We start from the raw sequence: 15,888 nt of genomic DNA, 5'->3' as shown, positions 1-15,888 counted from the left end.
AATGGGATGTTCCTGCTGATTGAATGGCTAATATCACAAGCCAGAAAGCGATTCATTTACAGACATCCGTTTATTTGGAAACTAAACCGGATGGAGTTTTACATACAGGATGTAGACTGGATGCAACCGGGACCCATTGGGAACATGCATGCTGCGTGGCCGGAAGGCCTGCGCCTCGTGATGTATTGTTTGTTTGGGGCAGGTGGCCCTGGTCCAAGTCATCGGTTCCTGCTGTAGGCCATGCCAGCACAGTTCAGCCGCATGCCCTTTAGAGAGCCCACCCTCGATTGCAATGCGCTTACCCCTTTCTTTTGTCAACCCCCTCCCGCCCCCCAACCCCCTGCCCTCAGACCTTCGCACAAAGGAGTTTGTGCCTGGGTGCCCATGGCATTCAGCAACTTCATACTGAATGATTATGGCCCTAAGTCTTCAATAAAGTCGACTGGGGCTGCCGGCCAATAGCACATAGTGCAGGGGGCAGGCAGCCTGCAGCGGGGGTGAATAGGAAGCGCTTCCAAAGCTCACTGAAAAGTCACTGATACCCAGACAAGTCCCACGACACACCCCATGCCGTGTCAACAGCGCCAATACATTGTCGCTTGAGCGACACAGCCTCGAGTGCAAGGCCCTTGTTAGGAGGGTGGTGGTGACAGTAGACACGTGTGTTATTTTAAATACCACTTGGTTTCAAAATGCAGCCTAATCATAATCTGGGATCCCTTGGCATATCTCCCCCTTGGGGTACATAGCAAGTTCTGTACTGCCTGGGGTGAATGCCCGCTGTATTCTCTATATAGTATTTCCTCTGTACCCCATGCTGTAACTATCCCATCTGCTCTTTACTAATAATTAGGCGCTATTGTTAAAACGAATGGTATTTAAAATACTTCATGCTTTTTTTCGTTCCCCCCTCCCCCTCCCCATACTCGCCGTGAGGCCCTTGCATGCCATTGCAAGCCGCCAGCCTCATTGGCTTCGACCTGAAAACGGTTATGATCTCAAGCGGAAAAAGACCCCGGAAAGGGAGTGGGAGCTAAAATTAGGATCCTGAAATCTCGACTTTGAAATACTCCAGCTCGAAGACCTGTGCAAAAGCCCAAACCTTTCGGGCCTCCTTCCAAGTTTGGTGGTGAATCTGTCGACCTCCCCATATGACTCCATTGGGATTTTGCGTGGCTTGACTCAGAGCTGCAGTTCGACCGCTGTTAATCCGACTATTCTCAGGCCAAGTGGAGGAATGGCCTCCAGCCACGTGCTGGGGGCCATCCCTCCACTTCGCCACCAGTCTCCCAATTGGGTGGTGTGGGAAAGCGCCAGAGATTCCATTTCTGGCATTGTACTACCATTTCTTCTCCTGCCGCCGAGCTAGTAATGGCACTCTTAGTACTTCCAGCGGCAGCAAGGCAGAGGGCCGCCAACTCTGAGTCTAGCACAAGTCCTTGCCCATGCCGGGAGAGGAAAAGACTGTCTTCTTGCCACCCAGTGGCCAACGCCACAGCTGTTTGGTAGGGTAGCCAACAGTAGGAAGCCATTGAAGCACTGACCAGGAAGACATAGCAAGAGGGGGCCCAGAGAACAATTGGTCAAGAAGGGATAGCCCTGCCCAGTTCCATCCTTAACATACATCATGCAGCAGGCGCAGTTGACCTCTAATTAAGAATATGCCACTTGCCAGAGACCACATCTGTCCCAAAGATTATTAAAGATCTCAATGGAGGCATTACATCAGGACTCACATTTTTGCATGTGCCCCCAGCAGGAAGTCTTACAAGCAAGCACAGACACTCCTTTCATTCAAAACATGAACAGTTTGCCATTGACCTCAGGCCAGCACGTACCTAGTGGTCATTACAGGAAAAGTTGTAACTTCTTTTCAAGATGCATCACATAACCATGGGAAGGAAGCATGTGCTTGGATCCCAAGACGGAGAGGATTGCTACTGCAGATATATTCATGTTAGATGATGTTCTTGGCTGTTGCAATAATGCAGCTGCTGCCATTTACATGTCCTTTGTGTGGTGCACAGGCATGTAGCGGCATGATGATCTCTTTGATCACCAAACGCGTCCCACGATCAGACAACCTTGCAGACACGCTGCATCACGCAGACCATTCGACCACGAATTGGAGATCCCTCAGATTGAAGAGGGCCCTGCAGAGATAGACTTGTTTGCAACAAGGGAAAACTGAAAGTAGCGAAATGACACCACCAGATACTCAGGGTGGCATGCCAAAGGGAACGCGCTGCTGACCGGCTGCTTGCAAGCCACTCTGGTCAGATGGTTCACTTCTGTTTTTCCTTCTTAACCACTCATACCACACATTGCGAGGAATGCCTGCAGTCTTCGAGTAGGGCAGGGTCCCTTGCTCAGACTTTGGACAGGGGCCTCCCATGCCATGGAGTTGGCATTGTGCCACACAGACACATTTGGGAACAGACACATCTACGTAGAATCACTAACCTTTCGAGCCTTGGTTCCTGTAGATCTAGGGTGAGGCTGTACATATCCAGCACCAGAATTTATAAGCATTCTACAGGAACCCTGGAGAAAAAGCGCCCTCATTAATAGTTTGGTGGCACTGCAACAAAATGGAAGTATTACGATTATCTCCACTTTTACCACACCGCCAAATTTAGCGTTTCAGTACTGAAACCCTTGAATATTTCCTCCATGCAAAACCACTACCACGTGTGCTATTTCTCCATGCGATCATATCACATTTCTCCAATGGTGACTAACTGAGGGGTCCGCATGACTTAGAATCATGAGGACGCCTCAAGGTACCACATGCTTGCAGCATGCAGTCACGGTAAAATAATTTGGCCGTAATACCGCCAAACTCCTAATGAGGCCCTAAGATGAAGGCATCCTATTTTGCTGGTTGGACAAGATTTGGATTATATTGTTTGATAGAGAACTTCCACCACTGTGGAAGACTAAAGTCAAGGGTTAACGTAACCTTCCATTACCTTATACCTCACAGCATCAACTGAGCGTGTGAAGACTAAAATGTGGTTTCTTTAAAAGGATTGAAACGAGTTACCCCTTCTACCAGAGAAGCAGCTACACGCTAGCATTGTAACACTGTTCTGGCTGAAATAATGTGTCCAGCAGTAGGTGGTGTGGGCAGTGTCTCCATCTGTGCACAGACCCACTGGCTAAAATAATGTGTCCAGCAGTAGGTGGTGTGGGCAGTGTCTCCATCTGTGCACAGACCCACTGGCTAAAATAATGTGTCCAGCAGTAGGTGGTGTGGGCAGTGTCTCCATCTGTGCACAGACCCACTGGCTAAAATAATGTGTCCAGCAGTAGGTGGTGTGTGCAGTATCTCCATCTGCACTGGACTACTGCAACAGGCTCTTTCTAAATCTGTCTGCTTCTACTCTCCGCCCTCTGCAACTCATCCAGAAAATGACTGCAAGACTTGTCTTTGGCTTCAAGGCCAGGGATCATATCTCTTCAGCACTGAAATCTCTGTATTGGCTCCCGGTGGCTGCAAGGATTAAGTTCAAGACCCTTTGCATTGTCCACAAGGCCTTCTGGGGCCGGTGCCTCACTACCTCCAAGTCTCTCTTCGTAAATACCTTCCCACTTAAACTATTCACTCATCCACCTCCTTCTCCCTCAGGGTCAGTCGCTTCTCCAAGCAATGAGTTGGTGGTAGATCTCTATCTTCGGCTGGGGCCTCCCTCTGGAACAGCCTCCCTGCCTCTGTGAGACTCGAGGAGAACCATCTCTGGTTCCTGAAGCACCTCCAGACCTTCCTCTTTGCTTCTGCCTTCTCTCTTCCTCTCCCCTGCTGATTTCCTGTCTGATACTGCACTGGTCACCTGGCTACCCTCTGATTTTGGACCCAGGTCCCTACCCGCCCAGTTGCACACATGCACTGCCTCCCAGCAACCTTTGCACTTGGGCCTGTATCTGTAACCCTACAGTCCCCCTACCTGCCCTTTTGGACACCTGCTGTCTGCACTTACCTTTGCACCTGCCACCTGCTGGCCACATTTCTTGTTATTGTTTTGATACCATGTACAGCACTGCCCCCTCCCCTTTCCCCTGGCACTTTTCCCCTCCCTCTCCCCTGCGCTTGCGGCATCTCAGTGCCACTTGGCCGAGTAAGATCGTTGTCTCTGTCCTCCCTCTGTTCCCCCTTCCGTGCCTCATTGTGCCTTGAAACACGTGTGTATAGGCACATTACAAATGCCATATCATAGCACATCATATCATCTATGTACAGACCCATAAAGTGTCCAGCAGTAGGTGGTATGTACAGTAGTATAATCTTTGTACAGACCCATAAGGTGTCCGGCAGTAGGTGGTGTGTACAGTGTATCCATCTGTGTACAGACCCATAATGTGTCCAGCACTAGGTGAGGTGTGCAGTGTATCCATCTGTGTACAGACCCACAAGGAGTCCAGCACTAGGTGAGGTGTACAGTGTATCCATCTGCGTACAGACCCACAAGGTGTCCAGCACTAGGTGGTGTGTACAGTGTATCCATCTGTGTACAGACCCACAAGGTGTCCAGCACTAGGTGGTGTGTACAGTGTATCCATCTGTGTACAGACCCACAAGGTGTCCAGCACCAGGTGAGGTGTGCAGTGTATCCATCTGTGTACAGACCCATAAGGCGTCCAGCACTGGGTGTGGTGTGCAGTGTATCCATCTGTGTACAGACCCACAAGGCGTCCAGCACTAGTGTACCCATCTGTGTTGCAGACAGTAAAGGAAAGAACTGTTTTCCATGCCTGCCTTTCCACACAGAAAAAGACGGAAAGGCCTCTGGCTGTTTCGGGAGATAGTCCATCGCGAGACATGGGCAGGGGTATGGGCAGCAAGGTTGGTGCATACGTTTTCAAGACCCTTTTGTCTACGTATATCAAAAAACAAGGTGCATTACACAGTGATTTCTTATTTTTAAATCGGCATTTTACCACTTCGAAATATTTGAACAGCGTCGAAATCTACATCTCACCCATGTACATACATTACAAAGTTGAAAAAGTACAACAGACGGTGGTGGCATAAATGTGTGGGGTATTGGGAATTTCGGGTCGACGTTACAGAGAGTCGTCTTTCCATGCACGCACATGGGCTCGTGGCCAGATTTTAACTTTGAGGGAAACAAGGATGCAGTTTCGGAGCCCGGGCACTAGAGGGCGTAAGGATGCACAGGATATGAATCTAAAAGCCTTGTACACTGCAGTACTACTGTTACACATTCTGTGTGTCGGTATGACAACAGACACGCAGCGTGTATGATCATCTACATGTGTCTGGTAATACATACACCTTTTATGATGTTATGTTGGTTGCGTGTATAGCATATCGCAGCTCATTAAGGTCATCTCAAAGCGCTCCTTAGTACGGTATAATGGTTCAGGGGTTACAGGGGTGTCCCCCGCTCCTTAGTACGGTATAATGGTTGCAGGGCTGGCCCTGCGCTCCTTAGTACGGTATAATGTGTTCAGGGGTTACAGGGGTGCCCCCTCTCCTTAGTATGGTCTAATGGTTGCAGGGCTGCTGCGCGCTCCTTAGTACGGTATAATGGGTTCAGGGGTTACAGGGGTGTCCCCCGCTCCTTAGTATGGTATAATGGTTGCAGGGCTGCCCCCCGCTCCTTAGTACTGTATAATGGGTTCATGGGTTGCAGGGGTGCCCCCCAATCCTTAGTACGGTATAATGGGTTCAGGGATTGCAGGGGTGTCCCCTGCTCCTTAGTACGGTATAATGGTTGCAGGGCTGCCCCCCGCTCCTTAGTATGGTATAATGGGTTCAGGGGTTGCAGGGGTGCCCCCCGCTCCTTAGTACGGTATAATGGGTTCAGGGATTGCAGGGGTGTCCCCTGCTCCTTAGTATGGTATAATAGGTTCAGGGGTTGCAGGGCTGCCCCCGCTCCTTAGTACGGTATAATAGTTGCAGGGCTGCCCCCCGCTCCTTAGTATGGTATAATGGGTTCATGGGTTGCTGGGCTGCCCCACGCTCCTTAGTACGGTGTAATGGGTTCATGGGTTGCAGGGGTGCCCCAGCTCCTTAGTACCGTATAATGGGTTCATGGGTTGCAGGGCTGCCCCAGCTCCTTAGTACCGTATAATGGGTTCAGGGTTGCAGGGCTGCCCCACGCTCCTTAGTACGGTGTAATGGGTTCATGGGTTGCAGGGCTGCCCCCCGCTCCTTAGTACGGTGTAATGGGTTCAGGGTTGCAGGGCTGCCCCACGCTCCTTAGTACGGTGTAATGGGTTCATGGGTTGCAGGGGTGCCCCCCGCTCCTTAGTACGGTGTAATGGGTTCAGGGATTGCAGGGCTGCTGCCCGCTCCTTAGTACGGTGTAATGGGTTCAGGGATTGCAGGGCTGCCCCCCGCTCCTTAGTACGGTGTATTGGGTTCATGGGTTGCAGGGCTGCCCCACGCTCCTTAGTACGGTGTAATGGGTTCAGGGATTGCAGGGCTGCTCCCCGCTCCTTAGTACGGTGTAATGGGTTCAGGGATTGCAGGGCTGCTCCCCGCTCCTTAGTACAGTGTAATGGGTTCAGGGATTGCAGGGCTGCCCCCCGCTCCTTAGTACGGTGTATTGGGTTCATGGGTTGCAGGGCTGCCCCACACTCCTTAGTACGGTGTAATGGGTTCAGGGATTGCAGGGCTGCTCCCCGCTCCTTAGTACGGTGTAATGGGTTCAGGGATTGCAGGGGTGCCCCCCGCTCCTTAGTACGGTGTAATGGGTTCAGGGATTGCAGGGCTGCTCCCCGCTCCTTAGTACGGTGTAATGGGTTCAGGGTTGCAGGGCTGCCCCACGCTCCTTAGTACGGTGTAATGGGTTCATGGGTTGCAGGGCTGCCCCACGCTCCTTAGTACGGTGTAATGGGTTCAGGGATTGCAGGGCTGCCCCACGCTCCTTAGTACGGTGTAATGGGTTCAGGGATTGCAGGGCTGCTCCCCGCTCCTTAGTACAGTGTAATGGGTTCAGGGTTGCAGGGCTGCCCCACGCTCCTTAGTACGGTGTAATGGGTTCATGGGTTGCAGGGGTGCCCCAAGCTCCTTAGTACGGTGTAATGGGTTCAGGGATTGCAGGGCTGCTCCCCGCTCCTTAGTACGGTGTAATGGGTTCATGGGTTGCAGGGGTGCCCCAAGCTCCTTAGTACGGTGTAATGGGTTCAGGGATTGCAGGGCTGCTCCCCGCTCCTTAGTACGGTGTAATGGGTTCATGGGTTGCAGGGGTGCCCCAAGCTCCTTAGTACGGTGTAATGGGTTCAGGGATTGCAGGGCTGCTCCCCGCTCCTTAGTATGGTGTAATGGGTTCAGGGATTGCAGGGCTGCTCCCCGCTCCTTAGTACGGTGTAATGGGTTCAGGGATTGCAGGGCTGCTCCCCGCTCCTTAGTACGGTGTAATGGGTTCAGGGTTGCAGGGCTGCCCCACGCTCCTTAGTACGGTGTATTGGGTTCATGGGTTGCAGGGCTGCCCCACGCTCCTTAGTACGGTGTAATGGGTTCAGGGATTGCAGGGCTGCTCCCCGCTCCTTAGTACGGTGTAATGGGTTCAGGGATTGCAGGGCTGCCCCCCGCTCCTTAGTACGGTGTAATGGGTTCAGGGATTGCAGGGATGCCCCCTGCTCCTTAGTACGGTGTAATGGGTTCAGGGATTGCAGGGCTGCTCCCCGCTCCTTAGTACGGTGTAATGGGTTCAGGGTTGCAGGGCTGCCCCACGCTCCTTAGTACGGTGTATTGGGTTCATGGGTTGCAGGGCTGCCCCACGCTCCTTAGTACGGTGTAATGGGTTCAGGGATTGCAGGGCTGCTCCCCGCTCCTTAGTACGGTGTAATGGGTTCAGGGATTGCAGGGCTGCCCCCCGCTCCTTAGTACGGTGTAATGGGTTCAGGGATTGCAGGGCTGCCCCCCGCTCCTTAGTACGGTGTAATGGGTTCAGGGATTGCAGGGATGCCCCCTGCTCCTTAGTACGGTGTAATGGGTTCAGGGATTGCAGGGATGCCCACCGTAGTCGCAAAGCAGGGATTGGGGCAATGACACATAGATGTGTGATCTACCTGATCACTGCGCGGCTCCTTTTTCGCTTTTGGATTTTCTGGTTGTGGTATTTTGAGCCGCGCAGTGATCATGTAGGCTCGGGAAATCTTCTGTTTTTCCATCAAGTTATGTAATGTTATTGTGATTTATGCCGCGCATCGCTGCGCTATTCAAGGATTACAGGCCCTCTAGTGGTGGAGTGCATATTGTATAAAGTCCCCTGACGTTTTTGCAGAGTGTTTTCTGTAGTGTAGGGAAGCACAAGACAATCCGTTTGCTGTTGGAAAACACAATTCTGCACGAGGACAACCAACGTGGGTGAAATGTAGGCGTCTCTGGTGCCATCCTTCTGCCCCCTGTCTAATGGAATACAAAAAGGGTTTAAAGAGGGCCATTTTCTGCATTCTAAAAAAGTGCACCGTAGTGTTATGATCCGCTACTGCGCAGAATCTATTTCCATCCCTACAACCAGGGTAGAAATTGTTTAAAAAAAAAAAAAATGAAACTATAGGGTGATTTTAGAAACCCTGCATCTGCTATTTCTGGACATCTGCGTCCTGGAAAACAGCGCCTGGAGACCCCTCGGGTATGGATTGTGCTATGCAAGTTTTCGTAATCAGTCGATCAATCTCTTGTGCCAACCTAGGCTGTCTCTTGTAATCAGGCGGATTTCAAGGATTGCCACATGTAGTAATGTTAATTACCACAGACAGCAATTCTTCGCAGAAACGGCCAAATTCACCAATATACACCAATGGCAATATATGATTACACACTATAGGAAACTATTGCACCTCTGATAATATAAGCGCCTTCAGTCTCATTACGAGGGTGACAGGACTAGTAGTGGTAACACCCCAACAGGAATTAACAATACAACCGGTGGTAACAGTCGCCTCTTTGCCTAGTGGTAAGATCCTCATTATTCCCCATTTTGAAGTCTCATTAGAGACCATTGGGCAATGTTGACGTTTCCCCTGATGTTAAATCACCAGCAGCACTAACGCCATTTTGTCGGAGCTGACACAACCATGCAGGCGGTATTCCCTCTTAGGGTTTTACAAGCCCATATCTACGCGGATTGCTAAAACAAGCAGTAAACAGTACTACAACCGAACTTGTTTGTAATGTAGGCCATTAGTTTGTAGCGCGCGTCACCTGTTTGTACCACTGCAACCGAACTTGTAATGTAGGCCCCACCTGTTTGCACCACTGCAACCGAACTTGTAATGTAGGCCATTAGTTTGTAGCGCGAGTCACCTGTTTGTACCACTGCAACCGAACTTGTAATGTAGGCCCCACCTGTTTGTACCACTGCAACCGAACTTGTAATGTAGGCCCCACCTGTTTGCACCACTGCAACCGAACTTGTAATGTAGGCCATTAGTTTGTAGCGCGAGTCACCTGTTTGTACCACTGCAACCGAACTTGTAATGTAGGCCCCACCTGTTTGCACCACTGCAACCGAACTTGTAATGTAGGCCCCACCTGTTTGTACCACTGCAACCGAACTTGTAATGTAGGCCCCACCTGTTTGTACCACTGCAACCGAACTTGTAATGTAGGCCATTAGTTTGTAGTCCGCGCCGCTCTCTCGCTCTCTCTCTCTGTCTGTCTGTCCCCCTCTCTCTCTCTCTCTCTCTCATAGACGCACCACGTGTGGTATTGTATATACGCTGTGCGTGATGATATGCGAGAAGCAATGAGAGTACTTGGAGGATTGTATGGCTTTTGCTCAGCTGCTTGACACTCAGGGCTGGTATTCATGCTCAATCCATTCTTCTTTTGACAGAGGCGGACAAGTCGGCCTACCTCATGGGTCTGAACTCAGCGGACCTGCTGAAGGGTCTCTGTCACCCCCGGGTGAAAGTGGGCAACGAGTATGTGACCAAGGGGCAGAATGTCCAGCAGGTGAGAGCGGCCATCGATCAACAGGCGTGCTGTGCACCAGGTCCAGTCGCAATGCACTAACATCAGCACATACACAAGCACATTGCACCACACAATCACAGTGCGCTAGGGTCAGAGCTCGTGCAATTACAGTGCACTGCTGCCAGCAATGACAGAATCACATTCGTCTCTACAGTCAGTAGTTACACAATAACAGTGGACTAGTCAACACTCACACAATTGCAGTGGTCTGGCTGACTCCCAGATAATCACAGTAGTTTATAATCAGCATTGATGCAAATGTCAGTGCAGTAAGGCCAGCGCTGACAGAATCCCATTCGTCTCTACAGTCAGTAGTCACAAAATAACAGTGGACTAGGGTCAGAGCTCGTGCGATTACACTGCACTGCTGCCAGCAATGACAGAATCCCATTCGTCTCTACAGTCAGTAGTCACATAATAACAGTACGCTGGGGTCAGAGCTCGTGCGATTACACTGTACTACTGCCAGGGCTGACAGAATCCCATTCGTCTCTACAGTCAGTAGTCACATAATAACAGTACGCTGGGGTCAGAGCTCGTGCGATTACACTGTACTACTGCCAGGGCTGACAGAATCCCATTCGTCTCTACAGTCAGTAGTCACAAAATAACAGTGGACTAGGGTCAGAGCGCGTGCGATTACACTGCACTGCTGCCAGCAATGACAGAATCCCATTCGTCTCTACAGTCAGTAGTCACATAATAACAGTACGCTGGGGTCAGAGCTCGTGCGATTACACTGTACTGCTGCCAGGGCTGACAGAATCCCATTCGTCTCTACAGTCAGTAGTCACATAATAACAGTGGTCTGGCCGACTCTCAGATAATCACAGTAGTTTATAATCACCGTTGATGCAAATGACAGCGCAGTGAGACCAGCATTCACATGAAGGGAGCCAGAAACCCAGAACCTGTGCAATCCCAGTGAAGCAGCAGTGCTGGAATAAACCCTCGGGAGGCCCCTAGGGAGTCCAAATGCCGGCCCCCCTCGCAAATGATCTCCGAATACGTCTTTAATTTTCTGCACCGCTTTAATTCGCTCTGTTGTTGCGGGGTCCCTAAAAGGAGTGGGGCCCAGAGGCCGGTGCCTGCTTGGCCTAATGGATAATCCGGCACTATGATCCAGGATCAGCACGCTTGTCATTATGCTGCATCCAAGGCAGCACTCGCGCAACCAGCGCAGCACACTACAGACAGCCCTCACACAGTCACTGCTTAGGAAATTGCATTCACAGAATTATAATGCACTACGTTCTGCACTCACACAACCACAATGCGCACCACTGTGCACCAAATACATGGACTGCTAAATCCCACCGGGCTAGCGCCAGCACTCGCCTGACCCTCACACCATCAGATAGTGCATGAGAATGAGCAGTGCCATTGGATCTGTCGTTCCAGGTGACCTACTCCACCGGCGCCCTGGCCAAGTCTGTGTATGAGAAGATGTTCCTCTGGATGGTGGTCCGCATCAACGTCACGCTGGAGACCAAGCAGCCCCGGCAGTACTTCATTGGCGTGCTGGACATCGCCGGCTTTGAGATCTTCGATGTGAGTCATGTGTGAATTTGAATACTGAGGTCAACTTTGACTGTTGAATTATGCACTGTTAGAAGAAGAGTGTTCATATTTTATTGCAAATGGTCTCTTCTGATCAGATTCTTTTTAGCTGATATTGTTCTGTTTCGCTTGGGTTTTAGTTAAATGTTGTTTTCTGATCCCCTTCTTTTTTTCCTCTTTTTTTCTTTTCTTTTTTTCCTTTCTTTTTCTCAAATATCATTAGGTTTTTACCTTTTAATTATTATCTGAGTTCAGGCCATTTTTGCCCTTAAACATGTTGCTATTATGAGAATGTAATTAATTTTGCGTTTTTTGATATGCGATAAATAAAATTGCAAAAAGTTGATTTATTCAGCTAAAAACAAAAAATAGTGCACATTATTTCAGCATTTCAGAGGTTCTGAGTATCAGAAAGTGGTGGACATGGTGGCTATATATCCAAATGGAGATATAGGGCCTCATTACACAGTAGGCACTAAGGGATTACCGGCACCGGTAAGGGCACCGGTGCCGGCAATCCTTTACCACCCTACTACGAGGTCCCTTAGCGGGTACGTTCAAGGGACCCGTTGAGGGACTTCAGAGCTAATAGCGGGCCCATGATTAGCTCCATCCCCATTCCCATTGAGCCCTATGGGGGCTCAAATGGGAATGGGGAATGGTTCCCGGAATGGGGACTTACCGGGTCCTCCAAGGTCGGAATGACCCGGTAAGTCCCTATTCCGGGAACATGGACCCGGAATGCGGTAAGGGGGTAGCCATGGCGCTAATAGCGCCATGGCTACTGCCTACCGTGTAATGAGGCCCATAGTGTATTATACTGCCCTACATAAGGGCAGGGACCTAGAGTAGTCAGGGTGTAACGCAGTAAGACGGAGGGTAGTCATGCGATGATCAAGAACATACTGATTTCATTCCAGCGCAACCTCCTTTAAAAGGGTGTTTTTGAGGCTCAGTGGGGGTCCAATATTTATTTCTATGGAGATGGTTGAGGATGTAAGGCTTTAAGCCCAGAGTTGCAGTGTGTCCGGCATGTATCCTTGGAGGTCCGTGAGCAACATCGCTTGAGAATGCAAATCTACACCCCATGCCCTTCAAAGCCTTACAACGGGCTACCAAGAATGGAGGTGCCGATGCCCTACTTTATTGGCAAGCCAATCAGAGTTATCTTGGATTGCCAGGGCTGACTAGTCATTTCACTATCCAACAATCCATCCCAGAGAAGGTGGTGTGCTTGCTTTGACCCCCCCGCCACCAATCATAGCCAGGAGGGTTCCTGCGGCCCTTGGAGGGACCAACAATTGGAATGTCATGTCAAAATCTGCAAACATGTGGGAGCGCCTCGACTGAGAACTAGCATGACCAAATTACCTGTTCTGTGGGATCGCTCCCCTTCAGGAGTGTCTGGAACAGGGCTATGAAAACATGGAAGTTCCGAGTCCCTCCTTGAGTAAAATTGTTTGCCACTCCCCCGCCAACCAACAAGACCTTATTGCTTATACTTCCTATTAAAAGCTGTCCATGTACTCCCGTTTGTAGATCCTTGCACCCCTCGCCTCCAGACAACCTCCCTATGGGGCCTAGCCCCACAGTTTGCAGACCACTGGTCTAGAACTATGATCTAGCTCACTGGGCCCCATTAGGAGGTTGGAGGTAGCCATGGTGCTATTAGCGCCATGGCTACCGCCTTACCGCATTCCGGGTCCGGGTTCTCGGAATAGGAACTTACCGGGTCATTCTAACCTTGGAGGACCCGGTAAGTCGCCATTCTGAGATCCATTCCCCATTCCCATTCGAGCCCCCATAGGGCTCAATGGGGATGGAGCTAATAACGGGCCTGCTAATAACGGCCCGTTATTAGCTCCCTGGTCCCTTAGCGGGTCCCGCTAAGGGACCTCATAATGCGGCAGTAAGGGGTTAACGGGAACGACACCCTTACCGTTTCCATTAACCCCTTACCGCCGACCTCGTAATGAGGCCCTTTGTGTCCTACTCGAGGACAAATATCAACTTCCGTACTGGCCTGTGAATTTATGATTAAGGTCTTTGTGGCAAAACGGGTGTGAAGGAAAATGTCATCAGAGAGCCCCAAAGTATGTGGCCGCATTGAAAAGAGTAGAGGGACACATAGGTGACTTGGAGACTCTCTGCAACATGAGTACCGGGCATCAGCAGCTCTCTTGCTCTGCCTGCCCCCCGGATGCAGAGCAAGCCGGAGGCGTTGCTGGGGGATCAGGGGGGCGTAGGGGGCTATAGCCCCGGATAGACTCTCAGGAACTACAACCAAAAGGCTATCTAGCCCCGCGTCCCGACATTGGCGTACCCCAGATCTTTTCCAGACCTAGCAACACCCCTGGAGGAAGCCGTTTCAAATACCCAGTGGCCAGCACATACTATCAGACATTCCTAGTCCCCGCCCCAGCGGGGAGGTAAGTGAATATCTGTGCATCGGCCTCTATAGAGTAATCTAGGGTTCAGGGGGGTCGAGGAACGGTCCACACAGTGCAGGTTCACCCACCGCAATCCACCTGACTGCATTTAGCCGCCACCTCTCACATAACATAGACACATATGGATGCAGGACAACATGTTGCATATGAAAAGCTACATTTTATGAGAGTATCTCTGAGGTGTATGGCTCTCATTGCATCAAGGCCAAGCCACACCTGTCTTGCACAAATATCAAGAATCCCGCAGGCACAAAGACACAGGAGCGGGGTTTGCGGGTGAGTTGTAGGGAGTGGCGCTTTACGGAAGGATACAGGGACACTGTCTCCCAAGGTTCTGGGAGCTGCAGGCGGTTGTGTAAGAGTGTCGGAAACCGATGCGCTTTAGGGAGTCATGTCAAAGCAATGGCCGCCAACAAGCATTTGGGGACTGGCGTGGGAGGGCTGGCTTTGGTTGGGTTGTCTAAGGCGTCGTGTAGAAATGGTGGCTGTGGGCAAGCTGTAGGGGATGGTGTAGAAGCACTGCCTTCACGGAAGCTGTAGATAACGGTGTAGGCACCCTCAAGAAGGACATGGTGTTGGGGTGCTGTCTGATGCGGAGCTTTGTGGAAATGTGTAGGAGGGCTGGCTGCCAAGCGGGCATGTAGAGGCATGACTAGGTATGCTGGATGTTGGTGGCTTTGCAGAAACGCTGAACACGTGGGAGCTGTAGGGTGGGTGGATAAAAGCCTGTGCTGTAATGAGGCTGGGTAGGGGTAGAGCCGGAGTGTTCTCCTGTGGGAGTCTGCTGGCAGTGTGGCAGTAACGCCAGTGGGGGAAGGGCTGCAGGGAATGGTGTTGAAGCTGGTTGGGGGTTGGTAGGTTAAGATCAGAGGAGTTCTGTGCACCTTGCCTGCCCTCCAGTTTCTCACACAAGCCAAAAGCATCTCCTCCTTCCCATGGTTGCAGGTCTGACTCGTTCTTTTTTTTGTCCCCAAACAGTTCAACAGCTTTGAGCAGCTCTGCATTAACTTCACCAACGAGAAGCTGCAGCAGTTCTTCAACCATCACATGTTCGTGCTGGAGCAGGAGGAGTACAAGAAGGAAGGCATTGAATGGGAGTTCATCGACTTCGGCATGGACCTACAGGCCTGCATCGACCTCATCGAGAAGGTGGGTGTGGCAAAGGGCCACAGAGAGAAAATAGACTTAATCGAAGGGTTGGTGGCAGGATCAAGGAATGGAGTGAGGCGCGAGGAATGGAGGGGATCCATGCAAGCTTGCATTCACTGCTTGGAAGGTTGAAAGTTCTGGGGCCGTAGAGTGATATAGAAGCTTTATAGAAACAATAGGGACAAGGCTTAATCACAGGAATGCTCAGATCTTATCTTGCAGGTGAGTTGGATGGAGGTATATATCTGAGTATTCACACCTCCAATAATGAATTGGGTCTCTTTGGGGTATATAGGTCCTGCTTTTACCCATTAGGAGAGCCTAGTGCTGGAATACACACTGATATCTCACTTACCTGACCTGGCTTTCGTTACAGCCCATGGGCATCATGTCCATCCTGGAGGAAGAGTGCATGTTCCCCAAAGCGTCCGACACCACCTTCAAGGCCAAGCTCTACGACAACCACTTGGGCAAATCGGCCAACTTCCAGAAGCCACGCAACCCCAAGGGCAAGCCGGAGGCACACTTTGCACTGATGCACTACGCGGGTACTGTGGACTACAACATCATTGGGTGGCTGCAGAAAAACAAGGACCCCCTGAACGAGACGGTGGTTGGCCTGTACCAGAAATCCTCCCTCAAGCTGCTTGCACTCTTGTTTGCAAACTACGCAAGCGCAGACTCAGGTAAGAGCAGGCGCAATAGCAAGGATCACATTTGTGTACCTCTCCTCGCTTCTCCCTGCCTGTCTTCTGTTCAGCCCTATGCTTGACA

The 15,888-nt window shown here is 50.8% G+C and overlaps 1 protein-coding gene across 1 annotated transcript in view; it reads left to right on the top strand.

The window, feature by feature from the left end:
* LOC138521257 (myosin-7) overlaps window positions 1-15,888 on the top strand; it is a 67,452-nt gene that overhangs the window by 17,935 nt on the left and 33,629 nt on the right. Inside the window, exons 13-16 of the mRNA XM_069633954.1 lie at window positions 9,816-9,934; window positions 11,357-11,506; window positions 14,944-15,114; window positions 15,491-15,800. Coding sequence (XP_069490055.1) covers window positions 9,816-9,934; window positions 11,357-11,506; window positions 14,944-15,114; window positions 15,491-15,800 — 750 coding nt within the window. The remainder of the gene's footprint in view (window positions 1-9,815; window positions 9,935-11,356; window positions 11,507-14,943; window positions 15,115-15,490; window positions 15,801-15,888) is intronic.

Source organism: Ambystoma mexicanum, chromosome 13 (assembly GCF_040938575.1).
Source record: "Ambystoma mexicanum isolate Mex_15411 chromosome 13, UKY_AmexF1_1, whole genome shotgun sequence".
In the NCBI taxonomy this organism is placed as follows: Eukaryota; Metazoa; Chordata; class Amphibia; order Caudata; family Ambystomatidae; genus Ambystoma; species Ambystoma mexicanum.
This window is presented reverse-complemented; position numbering and strand designations above follow the sequence as displayed.